The 17332-nt window shown below is 36.3% G+C and overlaps 1 protein-coding gene across 3 annotated transcripts in view; it reads right to left on the bottom strand.

Moving 5' to 3' along the window:
* NSF (N-ethylmaleimide sensitive factor, vesicle fusing ATPase) overlaps nucleotides 1-17332 on the bottom strand; it is a 158373-nt gene that overhangs the window by 102125 nt on the left and 38916 nt on the right. For all 3 annotated transcript variants that reach the window (XM_065897813.1, XM_065897815.1, XM_065897814.1), the window contains exons 5-8: nucleotides 10986-11152; nucleotides 8096-8203; nucleotides 7548-7623; nucleotides 4745-4900 (exon numbers count right to left, since the gene is read on the bottom strand). In XM_065897813.1, the coding sequence (XP_065753885.1) occupies nucleotides 4745-4900; nucleotides 7548-7623; nucleotides 8096-8203; nucleotides 10986-11152 (507 nt within the window). The remainder of the gene's footprint in view (nucleotides 1-4744; nucleotides 4901-7547; nucleotides 7624-8095; nucleotides 8204-10985; nucleotides 11153-17332) is intronic.

Genomic DNA, 17332 nt, shown 5'->3' with positions numbered 1-17332 from the left:
CAATATCTACAAGGTACAGGTCCACCCAAAGACAGGACAAGGCTTGAGGCCTTTAAGTCTCTACACTCTTTTCCTTTCAGCTCTAATACAGATAACTTCTGCCAAAGCCCCTTTCCTTGGATACATGTGAACCTAGTCCTAAAATTATATTACAATTCTTTAATTCTTTAACAATTATTTCACTGTTCTTTGGAAAAAAATTGTTACTGTTGTTTTGCTCTGACATTTATAGTTTAGAGGTAACTTGCCAGGGATGCCAAAAAATGAAGTTTCTCTATGGAAACTATCTTTTCCAACAAAAGAGCTACAATGAGAACTGAGGTAATCAATTATTTATCCAGAGCACTATGCACAAAACTGCACACAAGGGAATAAGCGTGGTGAATGTCTGAAGAGGAGTACATGCATATGCCATCGACACCTGGGTACACCCAAGGACTGCTGAGTTTATTCACCCATACTTCCAGATGCTGGTTTTTGATGCCCACATTTCTATCCTGGGACCCAAAAGGTACTTCTATATTATCCCACAAAGGATTTAAGGTCTTTCCTAACTTAACGGCTATCATTGTAGGCATTAGAGGATATTCTAAATTACTGAGGGTATCTGCTAAGTGCAAGGTTTAGGTCTAGTTTTCCTTGCTAATGCTTTCATGTGCTTTCAAGGAAGAGCTGCCCCATGTGGGTTTGGGTGAGTCCAACTGCTCCAGACAAAGAAAAAGTTAGTTACACTGATTAAATACTTACACTGATTAAAACAAGAACAACAAAAGTCTAAACTGATATCCCCCCAAAGTAATCCCTTTTCATACTTCTACATATGACCTTTCTTCCATTCTCTATAGGGCTGGCTGTATGTGACTTCTTCTTTTCCCTTTTAAGGCCTTCCTTGACTTTAATTCTATAAAAATGTTACAACAAAAACAGGAAGTACTTGAATGCATTTCAAGAGAGAAACTAACATTTTAGAAAACTCTAGGACACTTATTTCATGTGTATTACCTCATCTGATCCCTATATTTTCTGCATAAATGTGTGCCTCTGGTTAGTCCTTTAGTCTCTCTGTATCTCACTGGCAACATTCTGTATTACCTAAGGTATATTTGCAGTTTTCAAAAGCAACGTGAAGTTTTTCAAGCAAAAGGAAAGAACTATATTACTTACAATTCTCAGTCTCATAAACACAATGACAGAAGATAATTCTAAATTTATCACTTTGTGAATTTGAAACTTTGATATATAGGCAAAAAGATTCATTTAGTTAAGATTCCTGTTTACAAAGCAGACATAACTCTAGACTCCATGGTAAAAACAATGATTTGGTCTCAAGCCAAAAGTAAAAATGTTCTCTGCTTAAGCAAAATAAAATAGTCCCATAACCTATGTTAATTATTCTTTTCTAATCCCTATTTTTGTTCCATTTGAATTGATTTAATCAATCATATCCAGTGTCCAGTGAGATCTCACAACCATATAGGTTGACGATTTAGTTAACAGAGAGAATGAGGAAACAAATTAGCCAATTTTGTTTCCACCCGGCAGGGTAAAAGAACACAGGATATATATAAAAAAGGACACATGTAATGTCATTTTATTTATTTATTTATTTTTAATTAATTAATTTATTTTTGGCTGTGTTGGATCTTCGTTGCTGCGCGCAGGCTTTCTCTATTTGCAGCGAGTGGGGGCTACTCTTCGTTGCGGTGCGCGGGCTTCTCACTGCGGTGGCTTCTCTTGCTGCGGAGCACGGGCTCTAGGTGTACGGGATTCAGTAGTTGCGGCGCACGGGCTTAGTTGCTCCGTGGCATGTGGGATCTTCCCGGACCAGGGATCGAACCCGTGTCCCCTGCATTGGCAGGCGGATTCTTAACCACTGCGCCACCAGGGAAGTCCCTGTAATGTCATTTTAAATTAAATGTAGTAATCTGTTCTTTTATATACCTTTATCAAAGCCCAATGAGAACTTTAAAATCACACTGCACTTAGAAGGCAATGAAATATTCTATTATGTAATTCCCCCAAAATTCAAATGAAAAAAGAACATTCTATTGGAAAATAAGGAATGATACGTGCACAGCAAGAGAATTATTTTTCAGCCATTTTACCATTAAAAAAAGTAGCATAAGGACACTGAGAATCTTAATTCAGAATAAAGAAAAAAATGTCTTTCAGTTCAGCTCAAAAGCCAATGTACCTTTAGACTTAATGTCTTTTAAATCAAATTGATAACACAAGCTTCTGCATAGCAAAATGCCATAAAGCAAAAAAATTTACTACATTAAAAAAAGAAAAAAAGAACTCATTTATGCCTAACTAAGTCAGTATAAAAGTATTAGAAAAGTAAATCCATAAAAAAGGTTCTAGGGATTTCCCTGGTGGTGCAGTGGTTGGGAGTCTGCCTGCCAGTGCAGGGGACACGGGTTCGAGCCCTGGCCTGGGAAGATCCCACATGCCACAGAGCAGCTGAGCCCATGTGCCACAACTACTGAGCCTGCGCTCTAGAGCCCGTGAGCCACAACTATGGAGCCCATGTGCCACAACTACTGAAGCCCGTGCAGCTGGAGCCTGTGCTCCACAATAAGAGAAGTCAATGCAATAAGAAGCCCACGCACTGCAACTAGAGAAAGCCCAAGCACAGCAACGAAGACCCAATGCAGCTATAAATAAATAAATAAATAAAATATAGTAATTCTCTGTTTGCCTAAAATAAGTTAATGGTTAATGTCGCAATTAAATAAAAGATTTATTTAAAAAAAAAGGTTCTGGGTAGTAGTACTCACCAACAAAACTGAAATTCAAGGTCCTTGGTCAAAAAGCACATTAAACAACAACAAAAAGCATACTATATAATTCAACTAAGTTCAATATGGACTGCAAAAACAGATTGAAGTCACTCAGAAATCCCAAATCTGTTTTTTTGTTGTTGCAGTACGTGGGCCTCTCACTGTTGTGGCCTCTCCCATCGCGGAGCACAGGCTCCGGATGTGCAGGCTCAGCGACCATGGCTCACAGGCCCGGTCACTCTGCGGCATGTGGGATCTTCCCAGACTGGGGCACAAACCCGTGTCCCCTGCATCGGCAGGCGGACTTTCAACCATGCGCCACCAGGGAAGCCCCCAAACCTGTTTTGATTTAATTTCAAACTCTTCAACAGCTGGCAGAGTCACAAATTGACTGAAATGAGTTTACTCCTTTACGTGTTATCTCCTCAATCTCAGACAGAGGCCCTAATGAGCAGGGTTTGGATAATGCACAAACAGAAAACTAGTATCTGAATAACTGAATCCTCAAAAGTTTCTAAACCGTGAGAAAATACTTATACTATAATTAAAAGATATAACTTATAGAAGCAGTAATTTTTCTACTTGTTGGCTGAAGAGTATACATGCTCAAAGAAACAATCATTAGACTATTTCTATATGGGGCTCAGGCTCGAAAACTAGTAAAAATATTCCACAAGAATAACTTAGAACATTTGGAATCACCCTTTAATCTCTGCTTATACCCCAAGTGTACTTAAAACAATATTTCCATGTCTTTATTTAAAAGTTTTATGGATTTATTGTGCCTCAAAATACACATTACCAAGATAGTGAACTACCATATTTTTAACTATTTTCCAAATTAAAATTGTTTTTTATGGACTTGGCCTTTGTATCTTTCAGATAAAAAAGTATGCTATTGCCATTTCAAGGTGTATAAAACTCAGGTGATGAGGGTCTCTGTCATTTTCTCTTAATCCAAATCCAAACTCGACCTTTAGCCAGTGAACAGGTGTGTGCTGTGCCTGTAATTTATCAGAGTGAGCAACCAGGCAGAAAAGCTACCAACAATAGGAGGTTGATAGAACCAAGCACTTAGTGCCTGGAAAGCAGTTCTTATCCCCACCATGATGAATGTACTTTTATCTCCCAGTAGCAATTTAAAGATAAAGAATGATGGAGGTGAAGGGAGTAATATATTTGTATTCCTTCAGTTTTTTTGGATACTGTTTTTAATACTAATAGTCTTCCAGAAGCTGTTATGTTATAAATTCCTTTCTCAGATATTCTGTTGCTCACATTCCAATCCAACCTATGATATGGATATGAAAACAGTCATGACAGCATTTCCACCAGGGCAAATAAAGCCATTTCACACACACAGATAAATTAAATAAACCTTCAAGAAAAAAGTGATAAATGACTAGTGCATTTCTTTGTATGCAACATGGAAATTCCAATGTCTATCCTGCATCTGTCCTTTTGCACAAATTTAAAACATGTCAAGTATCCATTTACTAGGTATGAAGATGCACCAACTGGGTAATACAACAGTACAATAAGAAGAAACAACAGCTAATATTAGAACAATGCCCATAGTCTAATCGGTAATGACTATTCAGCAGGGTAAATCTGACTTCTAGTGAATCTTTACAGTCAGATGAAATCTCTAAATATGACCTATTAAAAAATTCATAAATATATAAATAAAATGAAATTTATAAATATGTCCTATAGAAAAACATACTTGAATACATAAAATCAAGCAACCACAAATATTTCTATGATTTCCCCATAAAATTAAAATGTAATTTAAAAAATCCTAATACTTCAAAGTTTTTTTTTTTAACTTTTTTTTTTAAGTTAAAAATACTTTGTCGAGTCTGAAAAATAATTTCAAAACATTACTGAAAAGAGACTATCACATCCATTTTTTAAAAAAACAATACAAGATTTTATCAAAATTTCCTTTTTAAACTCACCCATCTGCTCCACAATCTCTGGAGGAAATACCCGGGAAGCAAACGCTCGTCGAAAAATATCTGAGAATTCCTTGTCCAGACCTCCTATTCCCATTTTTTCAAAGTTCCAGTCAGGATTGATAATAGACTGGCGATTTTCCTTGGTTTTAGCTTTGCCTATGTCAAACAAAGATAATCAAATGTGAGACAAGAACTTCATCACTAAATGTAAAAAGATAGAACTCCCTGGGTATCCTCAGTGAATAAAGAAAAGCTACCCTTATACAAAGATGAACAACATGCTCTTAGCTGATTTCTAAGAAGGATGAGTTTTGCTATATTCACTACTTTGTCTGGTCCCCATTTAGGGTCAGTAAAACACTTTCAAAATGACTAGCTAAACTCACGCTGTAGTCAATCCGTGGAGTCTGGTCTTATTAACCTCTAATCCTAACCAAGTTAACTAACTTGGTTGATTAGAAGAAATCAACCATATGCATGTCTGATGAAGAAAACACTAGTTGCCAGAAATGCAAAGGAAATCTAGCAGTCCCTCAAGGCTCCTAGAGCAAGATTTTAGGATACATATATTTATCTAGACTAAGTATATAATTGGGAATATAACCCCTCAGTCTGAAAAGATGCACTAAGTTTGATGCCTTATTTTTGCTTTTTCTTCATTTGCACACAAAAGTCTAAAATCATCCTAAAGTCTTTCATGATTTCAAAATTCATGTTTTCAAATTCTTTCGCAAATGAAAATTATCTAACTTAAATGTCATAGTGCCCCCTAAAGTAACTCAAGAGAACCACATTAACTATCTCAAACACAAAGAATAAAAGTGCCTTAGTACATTCCACTATAAACAAAAAAAAGAAATATTATAGTTTTTTTTTAATTAGGGGATAAAATGTCACATTACAAAAAGTTTACCCTAGATGCTATTCGTATGGTTAGTTTTGTGGACTTAAACATTTCCTTTATGAAGCTATCAAAAATATTTTTCTTACACTCTACTGCCCTCTTGTGGTCAAATTTACTGCATGTTAAATCACTACACAATTTTACTTTCCAATGGAAAAAAAACTATCAATTACACCTTTGCATGAATTACTTAGAAATATCCACATTGTACGAAAGTCATGCGACTCTCTTGGGATAATATACCTTAACGAAATGTGTACAGAATATGATATACAAAGAAATCACTCCAGAAATGTATTGGATCAATAATAGGAGATTATGATATATCCTACATCCATGAAACAATATGTATAGTCATTAAAAATTATATTGTAGAAGTGTATTTATTAAGATGCTTGAAATATGTTAAGCAAAAAAGAACAGATTATAAAACAGTATGAAAATATAATCAACTTTAAAAATTTTAGTGTGTTATTTTTGAGTATCCACATTTCATGAGCTAAATATTTTATTTTATAATTAAGAAAAAACAATAAGGGAGGAATGATAATTTATGGATCAAGAGAAAGGCCACATATTCGAAGTTAAATGACTTTGGATATAATGGTGTGCAACCACTGAAAATCATCTACCTTGTACTGGGTTAGACATAACAGTTAAGTCAACCAAAAGTACGAATTACTATATAATTAACAGCATCATTATTCTGGTGAGTTACTATTTTTAGAGATCTTCATTATTTTAATATAATAAAAGTAGGGCTAACGTACAAGAGTAGGACTGAACTATGAATCTGTTGGAAAGATGCTCTTTACCTGTACATTCATCATTTAACTCAATCAGTAATGGATGTGATGCTAGTACCACATTTAACACACAACCAGCTGAGGAACATCCTACAAAATAAGTGACCAGCTCTCAAGGTCGTGAAAGACAATGAAAGACTGAGGAACTGTCAGAGACTGGAGAAGACTATGGAAACTAACCCACTAAACGCAATGTGGAATCCCGAGTTAGATCCTGGAACAGAAAAAGGACATAATGAAAAAACTGGTGAAATCCAAATAAAGTCTGTAGTTTAGTTAGTAGCAATGAACCACGTTAATTTAGTTTTGGTAGCTGTACTATGGTTATTTAAGATCTAACATCAGGGGCTTCCCTGGTGGCACAGTGGTTGAGAATCCGCCTGCCAATGTAGGGGACACGGGTTTGATCCCTGGTCCGGGAAGATCCCACATGTCCCAGAGCAACTAAGCCCGTGTGCCACAACTACTGAGCCTGCACTCTAGAGTCCGTGAACCACAAGTACTGAGCCCACGTGCTGCAACTACTGAAGCCCATGCGCCTAGAGCTCACGTTCCACAATGAGAGAAGCCACCACAATGAGAAGCCCGCTCACTGCAACGAAGAGTAGCCCCCACTCGCCGCAACTAGAGAAAGCCTGCGCACAGCAACGAAGACCCAATGCAGCCAAAATAAAATAAAATAAAATAAAAAGATCTAACATCAGAGGAAGCTGGTGAAGGGTATACAGGAACTTTCTGAACTATTTTTTATGGAACCTCTGTAAGCCTGAACTTACCTCAATATTAAAAGTTTAAAAATTAATTTTATCTGTATCTTTTCCCTTATTTTTAATGTAGTTACTAGGAAATTAAAAATGACATACATGGCTCACATTATATTTCTATTGGACAACACTGACCTAGTGAAGGTTTTAAATTCTTTTCTACATCATCACATGTGACAGATATGACACTCCATGATTTTGTGATAAGCCTTCTCAAAGGAGGTATCCCTATTCTCCTTCCCTGCTTAAAAATCACTGTAGTTGAGTCACGTATTATAACAGAAATAGTCCCACTTTACTCAGAATCTTCTAAAAACTGTAAATCTTACCAATAAGATTGAGTGATGAATTTTCTGCTTTTTCAAATGCAACTTGACTGTTTCCAACAACCAGTCCTACTTCAATCTGTATAGAAAGACAGTAATTAGTAGTTAGTCTAATAGCAGACTTCTGGACTTCTCAAAGCAAGGCAGAAAACAAAGGGGAAATGAGGTCTCTCTGAGCAAAGTAAATCTTCCAAACTATCAGCTAAGTTACATTTATTTCTGTCATAACTACCTTCTATTATTCCTATTTTATTTCAACACATATATTTTTGATAACACCTGTCTTATTATTTATTTACAATAAATATCACTTGCATTCAACCAGAATTACAAGTATATATACAAATTTCAAGTTACTATTAGATCTGCAAATAAGTATATTTTACACTATATTTTAATAAATATGCTGGCTAGAAAAGCAATTTTTTCCCCTACTATCTTAAAAGAAAGAGCGCATAATATAAAAGAAATCACTGAGGGAGAGAATGGCTAGGAAAATTATATTAACTTGCATAATGCACATCACAAAGATTATTAAAAATAAAACATACCTTTTGTCTTTTACCTGTCGCAGGCTCTCCCTTCAGGATGCTAGGATCCATGGCTTCAATGTCTTTTACCAGTAAGCCAAAAAGCTTTTCATTGAAGCTAAACACAAGCTATGTAGAAAAGAAGTAAGGGGAGAAAAATCACTTCATGATTCAATGGCTTGATTCTCACATCATCATCAATGTTTTCCAAATGCAGGCAAGCAGCTTTCTCTTGTATATCACCACGAGCAAACTACCCACATAACCAATGAGAGGTCACCACTGGCTACCATAACCAACTAACATTTATTGAATATCTGCTGTGTGCCAAACAAACATTACAGGAGGTTGTATAACTAATACAAAGTCTCTTGCAAACAGAAAGTATTCCTCAGTTTTACTAGGAAGGAAGCTGAGATCCAGAGAGGGGCTAAACAATGGGACCTAGAGTCACAGTAAACGACAGTGCCAGGATGCAAGCCTGGGTGTGTGACTCTAATGCTTTTCTACAACCAATACAAAGTGCCTGCCATTCGAGTGCAGAGACAGCTTCTGAATGGTCATTCATTCACCAAATATTTATTGAGTACCTTCTACAAGCTAGGCCCTCTTCTAGGTACCGGCATACAACAAAAATATAATAAACAAAGCTGACTGTCAATCCTGCCACTACTAATTACTACGAATGAGAATAAATACTAAGAAAAATGATTTGAAGTAAGATGTTTACTTCTTCTCTGTATTATGGAGGATTTTGTTTCATGGGTTTATAGACATCTGCATGTTACTGGGTTTTAAATTATTACAAATACCAAAGCATTTTCTATTAAAATACAAAAGCTAAAGGAGAAGGTAAAAACAATGAAGTCTAGTCAGGCAATTTGAGCACAACTATCAGTCAGAAAGTGTAGGAATCCAGAAGGACTATGGTAAAGCCCCCAAAACAATGGACAGGTAAATCAACAAATTATCAGCTAATCTCTGCCATCCTGCGGAGCCTCCTCAATCCATCTAATCCGAAGTAGCAGCCCAGTGGCTCTCTAGTGCATCATCCCATTTTACTGACATCAAAGTACTAAACAGTACATGGCATTTCTTATTTTCTCTTTCCCAACTAGAAAGTAAGCTCTATGAGGGTAGGAATTCTGTTTATTTTGTTCACTGCAGATCCACAGGGATACTAAAATAGTATGTATTGAACACATACTAGGTGTTCAATAAGCATTTAATTAATTAATTGATCAAATGACTAATAGGTTCTTGTCTCAGCTACAACCCTGGCTGAGAAGGTCATGGACCTTCGCTGGATCTAAATAAAATTCCTCATTTGCAAAATGAGGTTAGACAAGATAACCTCTGAGATTCATTCTAATTCTAGTACTTTTAAAAACAATAATAAATGCTCTACATCCTTTTCCTGTCTACCATTAATTGAGTTTACACTTGTAAAAGTTTGATATTATGATGTATGGTGTATGTATGTATGTACTCTCAAATCATTAGCGTCTCATTTCTCCAGCTAATGACACTCCATTCACTCCCACAGGTCTTTCCTTCTACCACTTCTCTCATTCCCCATCTTACAGACCTTCCCATGTGAGAGACGCAGAGACAGTCTACGTAACTTGTTACAGATCAGAATTCTATAAGCTGGGATTCTCAAACTTTTTGGTCTCAGGATCCTTTTATATATAAGCCTAAACATTTTTGAGGACCCCCAAAATTTTGTTTATATGGATTATAACTCTTGATAGTCACTGTATTAGAAATTAGAACAAGAAACTTATTTTTCAAAAAACAATTAAGTACATTATGTGTTAATAACATATTTTTAATTTGTTTAAAAAAATCCCTCCATTTTCCAAAATAAAAAATATAAATGGGAAGAGTGGCACTGTGACATTTTCGCAAATCTCTTTAATTTCTTGCTTAATGGAAGACTGATGGACACTCATGTCTGCTTCAGCAGTCAGTGTGCTATACCCATCACACAGTCTACAACACTCCACTGTAGACTTGTGAGAGAATAAGAGGAAAAGGGCACGTAATGTCTTGATATTATTATGAAAATAGTTTTGACTTCACAAACCCCTTGAAAGGGCCTCAGGGACCCCCACAGGTCTCTGGACCACAGTTTGAGAACAGCTGCTACGGAGCTATGGGAGGAGGAAGGAATTAGGAATGATTAAGAAAAGTCATAGAAAACGAGACAAATGTAATGGTGAGGTCAAAAGAGCAATGATTATTTATGTGTACAAAGAGCAATTTATGAACTCATACATTTTTTAACTAAAATTTTAAAAGAACAGAATTTCTTCCTAGGAGGTTAAACAATATGATATTAACTGAAGTCCAAAAATAGGGAGCAATGTAAATATCATTTTCAAGAAAAGAAAATCTGGGTTTCAAAAGCTCCATGAAAAAAAGTAAGTGTATATATATATATATATATATATATATATATATATATATATGTATATACACACACATATACATACACACACACACACACAAAATTTTCTTAAGATTCTCAAAGAAGTTCATAACCAAAAAAGTTAAGAATTACTTTTCTACAGAAATATATCAGTAAAAGAGAACGACATCCAGAGACAAATGTTCCACAATAAGAAGAAATTTGAGACATGTATGTCTATAGTATTTCCAAATTTACAGAAGGAAAAGCTGCTGTAATTATATATGACACTGTAACCTAAAAGCTACTTTAGAGTTTTCCTGAACAGACTGCTAGAGGTTCAGCAAACTTATTTCCCTCACTTTTTATCATTCATCTTAGATATAGCTGTTCACATGCAAAGCTCCTCTCAGTTTTTAAAAAACAGAATTAATTTTCCACAACTGCAGAGATTAGAATGTCTAGAAATGAAAGAAATGAAAGAAAATTTAAAACTACCTGTTGTCCCACTGAGAATGCCTGGTTGTTGAACTGCTGAATAAATTCTGCGGCCATCTTGTCAGTATCATAAGGGTTAGAGTCGATACTTTTTTTCTGCAGGAAATCAATCTCGATGGTCATTGTGCCAATACACTGTTTGGCTTTGTCAAATGTATATAAGAACACTAGAGAAAAAAAGAAGCATTTTTTAAATCACAGAGACACCAAATACTTGCTGTGCTTCAAGTAGCTAAAAGTTTCATATAAATGAATTATAACAGAACTTGACCAAAAGGGGATTTTACAAGGCCTTCATTGGAGAGACACATAAGCACAGATTTTTTAAAAATAACAATAACCACTAGAGATGTTCTTCCCTCTGACTTAATTAGAACATACTGAACAGCACTCTCCTATACTTCTACCCCTCACCTGACTCTTCTAGGGAAATCACAGCCCTCCCTACGCAGCCTCTGCATCTTCCTCCTTCTCATTAAACAAAGGACAAAATGACAGTGGGAAGTCCCAGTGGAGTTGGCATAACATACTGTTTCCAAACAAGATGTTTGTTTGACACAAGAAAGAGCTAAGGTGAGAGGTGTGTGAGCTCTTTTGCCCTAACAAATTAGAATGTAGGACACACACACCCACAAAAACCTTGAGAAAAAAAAAATGTTTACTAGAGGGATTTCCTCCAGAGCAACAGAGTGTAACATTTCTTTTTTTAATACTACAGAAATATTTACTGAGCACCTATGATATGCAGGGAACTACAGTAAGTTCTACATGTATAACAGGACAAAGGCCAGGTTTTTAGCTCTTCTTTGTATTAACAGCACCCAACAGTGTCTGTAGGATGCTTAATATATTCATGAACTGTTTAAATGAAACAGCAGCAGCAAAATACCTATCGTCTCCATGCTAAAAACAAAGGAGGCAAGACAAAGGGGCTTTGGAGTCTGTGTGCTTCAACAGAGTCTGTTAGTAACTAAAAGACTCTCTGTGCCTTGATTTGTCAGTAAAATAAGACTGCCTAGATAAATCTTTATGGTCCTTTCATACTCAATTTCTGTTCTAAACTTATCTCTTATAGTCTAGCCACTTGAAGAATGTAAAAGGATTTTCTGTAAATCCTCTGAATGAAATTGCTTGAGTAATCATATTTTTATATTTTGGTTTGCCATAATAAAGGAGACACACATATTTTAAAGATAAACATTTCAAAAGCAAAATAACAAAGAAAGCCAGGGTGAGGGTTGGGAAATTCACCGAAGATTGAAAAATAAGTTCAAATCTCAGCTGAAAGTTTCAGAATACTCTCTGACCTCCACTTCTGGGTGTTTTGTTCTTTAACATTTCCTAGAAAGTACAGGTTACATTCTGAGTAACTTTCATAAGCAAGAGAGCTTAGTTGTTTCCCAAATAATGAAGATATTTATGGGATGAAATAATGTGAAAAGGAATAAGGTGATTCAGCAATTCCATTTCTGGGTGTCTATCCCAGAAAGACTCTTGAACATTTGTCTAAAAAGAGATTTATAGGGCTTCCCTGGTGGTGCAGTGGTTAAGAGTCCGCCTGCCAATGCAGGGGACACGGGTTCATGCCCCGGTCCAGGAGGATCCCACATGCCGCGGAGCGGCTGGGCCCATAAGCCATGGCCGCTGAGCCTGCGCGTCCGGAGCCTGTGCTCCGCAATGGGAGAGGCCACAACAGTGAGAGGCCCGTGTACCGCAAAAAAAAAAAAAAGAGAGATTTATAGGGAGGTTCACTGCAGCATTATTGCTAATAGTCAAACACTTAAAAAATGCTGATCAGTAGGGAAATGATTAATAAAATGTGGCATATTCATAATGTGGAATAATGTATAGCAATTAAAATTAAAACTTGATGTATATTTAATAAACACAGATGGTCCATTAAAACATAATATTGAGTGAAAAAAGTACACTTCAGAAAGATGTGCACAATATAATACCATTTTGTGCATTAAAGACTCCAAAACAATTCCATAATGTCATAATGCATATATATGTATGCATATATATACATATATTTATTTATACATGTGTACATCATCCTTATATCAAGAACTTTGAATAAGTGTATTAAAATACCATCATCACTGACTATAGTTTTCAAATGCATTTTAATTTAAGGTCAATGTTCCTAAACAGAAAAGACCAAGCTGTTATCATTTCAAATGCTAGAACAGTACCATGGACAGTTTCATAGGCAGCACCATGGCCAGCACCATCATCAGCCCCAAAGGGACAGATGCCCTGAAGGTTTCAACCAGAAGCAAAGGGCCAGAAGGTTGAGAATGTTTTCTTATTTTATGATTAATAGCATTTTAATGTCAGACTAATAAAAAATATTTTTATAAACAAAAGAATTATAGCCAATGCTTTGAATAAACAGACATTACAAAGACAGGTAATGGGCAAAAAACATGTGCTAATTGAACATCAGTATGCAGTACTTAAAATATGGCATTTCCAGATGGAAAGAAGACAATGATTCTTCTAAGAAGATTTAGTCTGAGGACTAAAATCATTGACTTGACTAAAAAAAATGTCTCCTTGCAGACAGAACTCCTGTTCAGAATCTCTGAATTAGCACTCCCCTTCATACCAAACTTCCTACCCTTTCTTTGCCTACATCTCTACTTACACTGAACCAGCTTTCTATCTTTATGCTACATCATGACATCACTCAGGGCCCCAAATCCTTCCTTGCCTCATGCTTACTCCACCTTAGTCCCACCTGAACACTTAGTTTTATAATTTTGCCCATTAGGTCTGTTTGAGTTGCCTTTTAAAGAACTGACTTTACAATTAAGATAAGCATTTCTGGTAGCAGGAGAATGCTTTAAACACAATTCAGGCCACAAAACACATTTCTCATTTCATCTTGAATTTTCACTTCTTCACAACAGAATTTATCTGCATTAAAAGTTAAATTTACGCACACTCCACCCTATATTTAGAAAAGTTTAAGGAAATTAGAAACCTAAGCTACTTACACACCCATTTCCTCATTAGATTTAACAAGTGTTCATTTTTATTTCTGCCACTGTCCACAAATAGGGAACCCTGGCTTCAGGAACTGACCTACTTCCCTTTGGCGCCAAACTCCTCCACTGTCTCAGCTTCACACTATGCTTCAGGTGAGGCAGTGATAGTTAAGGGAATTACTTATGTCAGTGTTTCCAAAAATGTGGCTGATAAGAGCTACTTAAGGGTGATTGTTAAAAACACAGATTCATGGGGCTTCCCTGGTGGTGCAGTGGTTGAGAGTCCGCCTGCCGATGCAGGGGACGCAGGTTCGTGCCCCGGTCCAGGAAGACCCCACATGCCGCGGAGCGGCTGGGCCCGTGAGCCATGGCCGCTGAGCCTGCGCGTCCAAAGCCTGTGCTCCTCAATGGGAGAGGCCACAACAGTGAGAGGCCCGCGTACCGCAAAAAAAAAAAAAAACACAGATTCATGAATCAGACTTCCCAAGGGAGGGGCCTGGGAATCTTTTTCTTTTTTAAAAAACAAACTCCCCAGGTGTTTCTCTGAGGTAAGTTTAGAAAGCACTAATTATGCAACTACCAGCTACCTATATCTAAAGTAATTTCCTTTATTTTCACCCCAAGTCAAAAAATTTTCTCTCTCATCCTACTTCCACAAAGAAAAGGCCAAATAAAGATATTCCCAGTATTTAAGTTCCCTCTAACTCAGAAAAAAAAAAAGTATAAGTTGCCATGTTCCTAAATGAGGAACAAGATATTCTCTCCTTCCACTTTACCAACTTCTCTTCTCAGGCATCTCGACTACAGACAGACTAACCTCGTAATGTGTTCCAAGCAACTGCTTTCAGTATTTGTTTTCTTTCAACCAGTTTAAAGTTAATATATCTTTGAATATCTTCAAAAGCACTGGATCTAGAGGATCTGAATGTGAATCTGAACATTCCCACACATCTTCCTAAAACCCCGTGGAAACAAAAAGGTGAACAAATAATGCTACATACGTCCATACCTTCAGCATTACTTGGAGACAGAGAATACCATGAAACTCAAATTACTTGAAAGTAGAGAAATATGTAACAAAATTAGACAGAGCTCCCATTGAGGAAATAAAGGAGAAGGGAGAGCACTACATAGAGAAAATATAGACAAAATCACCCCTCGAAAGAGAAAGTCCAACACCAAAAGCCAAAACACTACACACAGGTTTGGGACTTGGTAGTCCATGACTCCAGGTACAGGGAAAGGACCTGAAAGTAAGTAGGACTGGAAGTGGCAGCATCAAAGAACTACTGGAAAGAATCAGATAAATAGAGAAGGGATGGTGTCCTTTGAGATGTGGCAATGAAGGGAAGAAGGCAGTAAGAGAGGAAAATTAAGGATCATGCAGAAACCAAAGAGAAATAAGCTATGCCAAACAACCTCTCTACCTCCCCCTCCACCTCACCATTATTCCTTATTAAAGAAACTGCACTTCTCTGCACTAACAGAAAAGAATGCTCTTGCACTAGTAATTTTGTCTACAAATCATGTGAAACAGAAAAAAATAACTCCACAAAGTTACTGTAAATAAAATATAGTAACAAAATATTGTAGCATTTCAGCTCATGAAGCATCTTCCCTAAAAAGATCAACTATGAAATAGAAAATGTATGTAACATTTTAAACTAAATTAAGTATCCTCAAATAAGTATTCAGACATATAACAAAACACCTAAAATCAGAAGATTAAAAACTAAGACCAGAAATAGACAAATAAAAGAAATGCAATGACAGTTTATCAAACACAGGAAAGAAATTGAGGAAAAAGACAAACTACTCAGAAGTGAATAATAAATTACAAAGTGCCCATGGGAGAACAGATTCAAATTAATATTTAGTAAGAGGCAGTGAATAAAGACAGGAAAATAACCAAGGTAGTAAAAATAAGGCAAAGAAAGAATTTGCAAAGAACAGAGAGAAAGTAGTTGAAATGGAAGACAGGCTGATAAGGCCTAAAATACATTTATAATTGGAGCTCCTGAGAAGAAAATCAAAATAACTGGGCCAGAACTAATACTTAAAACCATAATCTAAGAAAATTTTCTGGAAATAGAGAAAACTTAAATCTACATATTGAAACAAAGCATTGTATACCTGGTTTGTTGATCCTAAATGACCAATTCCAAGAAATATCCTAATTAAAGATATTAGAATTTAAAGACAGAAAAACCCTCAGCGTTCCCAGGTAGAAAAATCAAATTTCTTATAAAGATAAGAAATTTAGACTGGCATCAGCCTTTTTTTTTTTTTTTTTTGAGGTACGCGGGCCTCTCACTGTTGTGGCCTCTCCCGTTACGGAGCACAGGCTCCGGACGCGCAGGCTCGGTGGCCATGGCTCACGGGCCCAGCCGCTCCGCGGCATGTGGGATCTTCCTGGACTGGGGCACGAACCCGTGTCCCCTGCATCGGCAGGCGGACTCTCAACCACTGCGCCACCAGGGAAGCCCGGCATCAGCCTTTTCAAGAGTTTCATACAAAGCAAAGCAATGCGATGCACTATTTTCAAGAAATTCAAGGGAAGAAAACAAGCCAAGAATTTTATATCCAGCCAAGCTGTCCTTAAGATATCAAAGGTATAAAAAAATTAGTTTGAATATTCAAGAACTTAGGAAACACTGTACACATTTATACTTCCTGGAGGGATCTACTCAATTTATCCAACTAAGTAGAAACTGGCAAAAGGACTGATCATGATCATTTAAGAGATTTAATTGCAGAGTTAAGGCTAAAACAAGTGTGGGGTCGTACGTGGAAGAACAGCATGAAAATACCATGCTCTTATAGACAGAAATCAACTAGCATGGTCGCTATAATTAGTGATACTGTACTGCATATTTGAATGTTGCTAAAAGAGTAGATCTTACAAGTTCTCAACACAAGAAAAAAAAGCTGTAACTATGTAAGGTGACAGATGTTAACTAGACTTATTGTGTTAAGCATTTCACAATGTATACAAAATATCAAATCATTATGTTGTATACCTAAACTAATATAATGTTATACGTCGATTATATTTCAATTTTTAAAAATCTGCTTCTTCCAGTAAAAAAAAAAAAAAAAAGAGAAGACTTAAAACTTGAAAAAAAAGAAAACAATTAACAAAATGGGAGGAGAAAGGGGAAGGCAGAATATTACAGTTAACTGTTGTATAGGTAATAGATGAGAGTCAAAGGATATCATTTAGAACGGACAGGACAGTTTTTTGAAAAGGTTAAGTAAGGAAAAAAAGAGGAAATACTAAGGGCACTACGAGAGGTATAAGTGCAGATGTAATCACTAAAACAAAAATGTAAACATTCCTAAATACCAAAA

Source organism: Phocoena phocoena, chromosome 19 (genome assembly GCF_963924675.1).
Source record: "Phocoena phocoena chromosome 19, mPhoPho1.1, whole genome shotgun sequence".
Classification (NCBI taxonomy): domain Eukaryota; kingdom Metazoa; phylum Chordata; class Mammalia; order Artiodactyla; family Phocoenidae; genus Phocoena; species Phocoena phocoena.
This window is presented reverse-complemented; position numbering and strand designations above follow the sequence as displayed.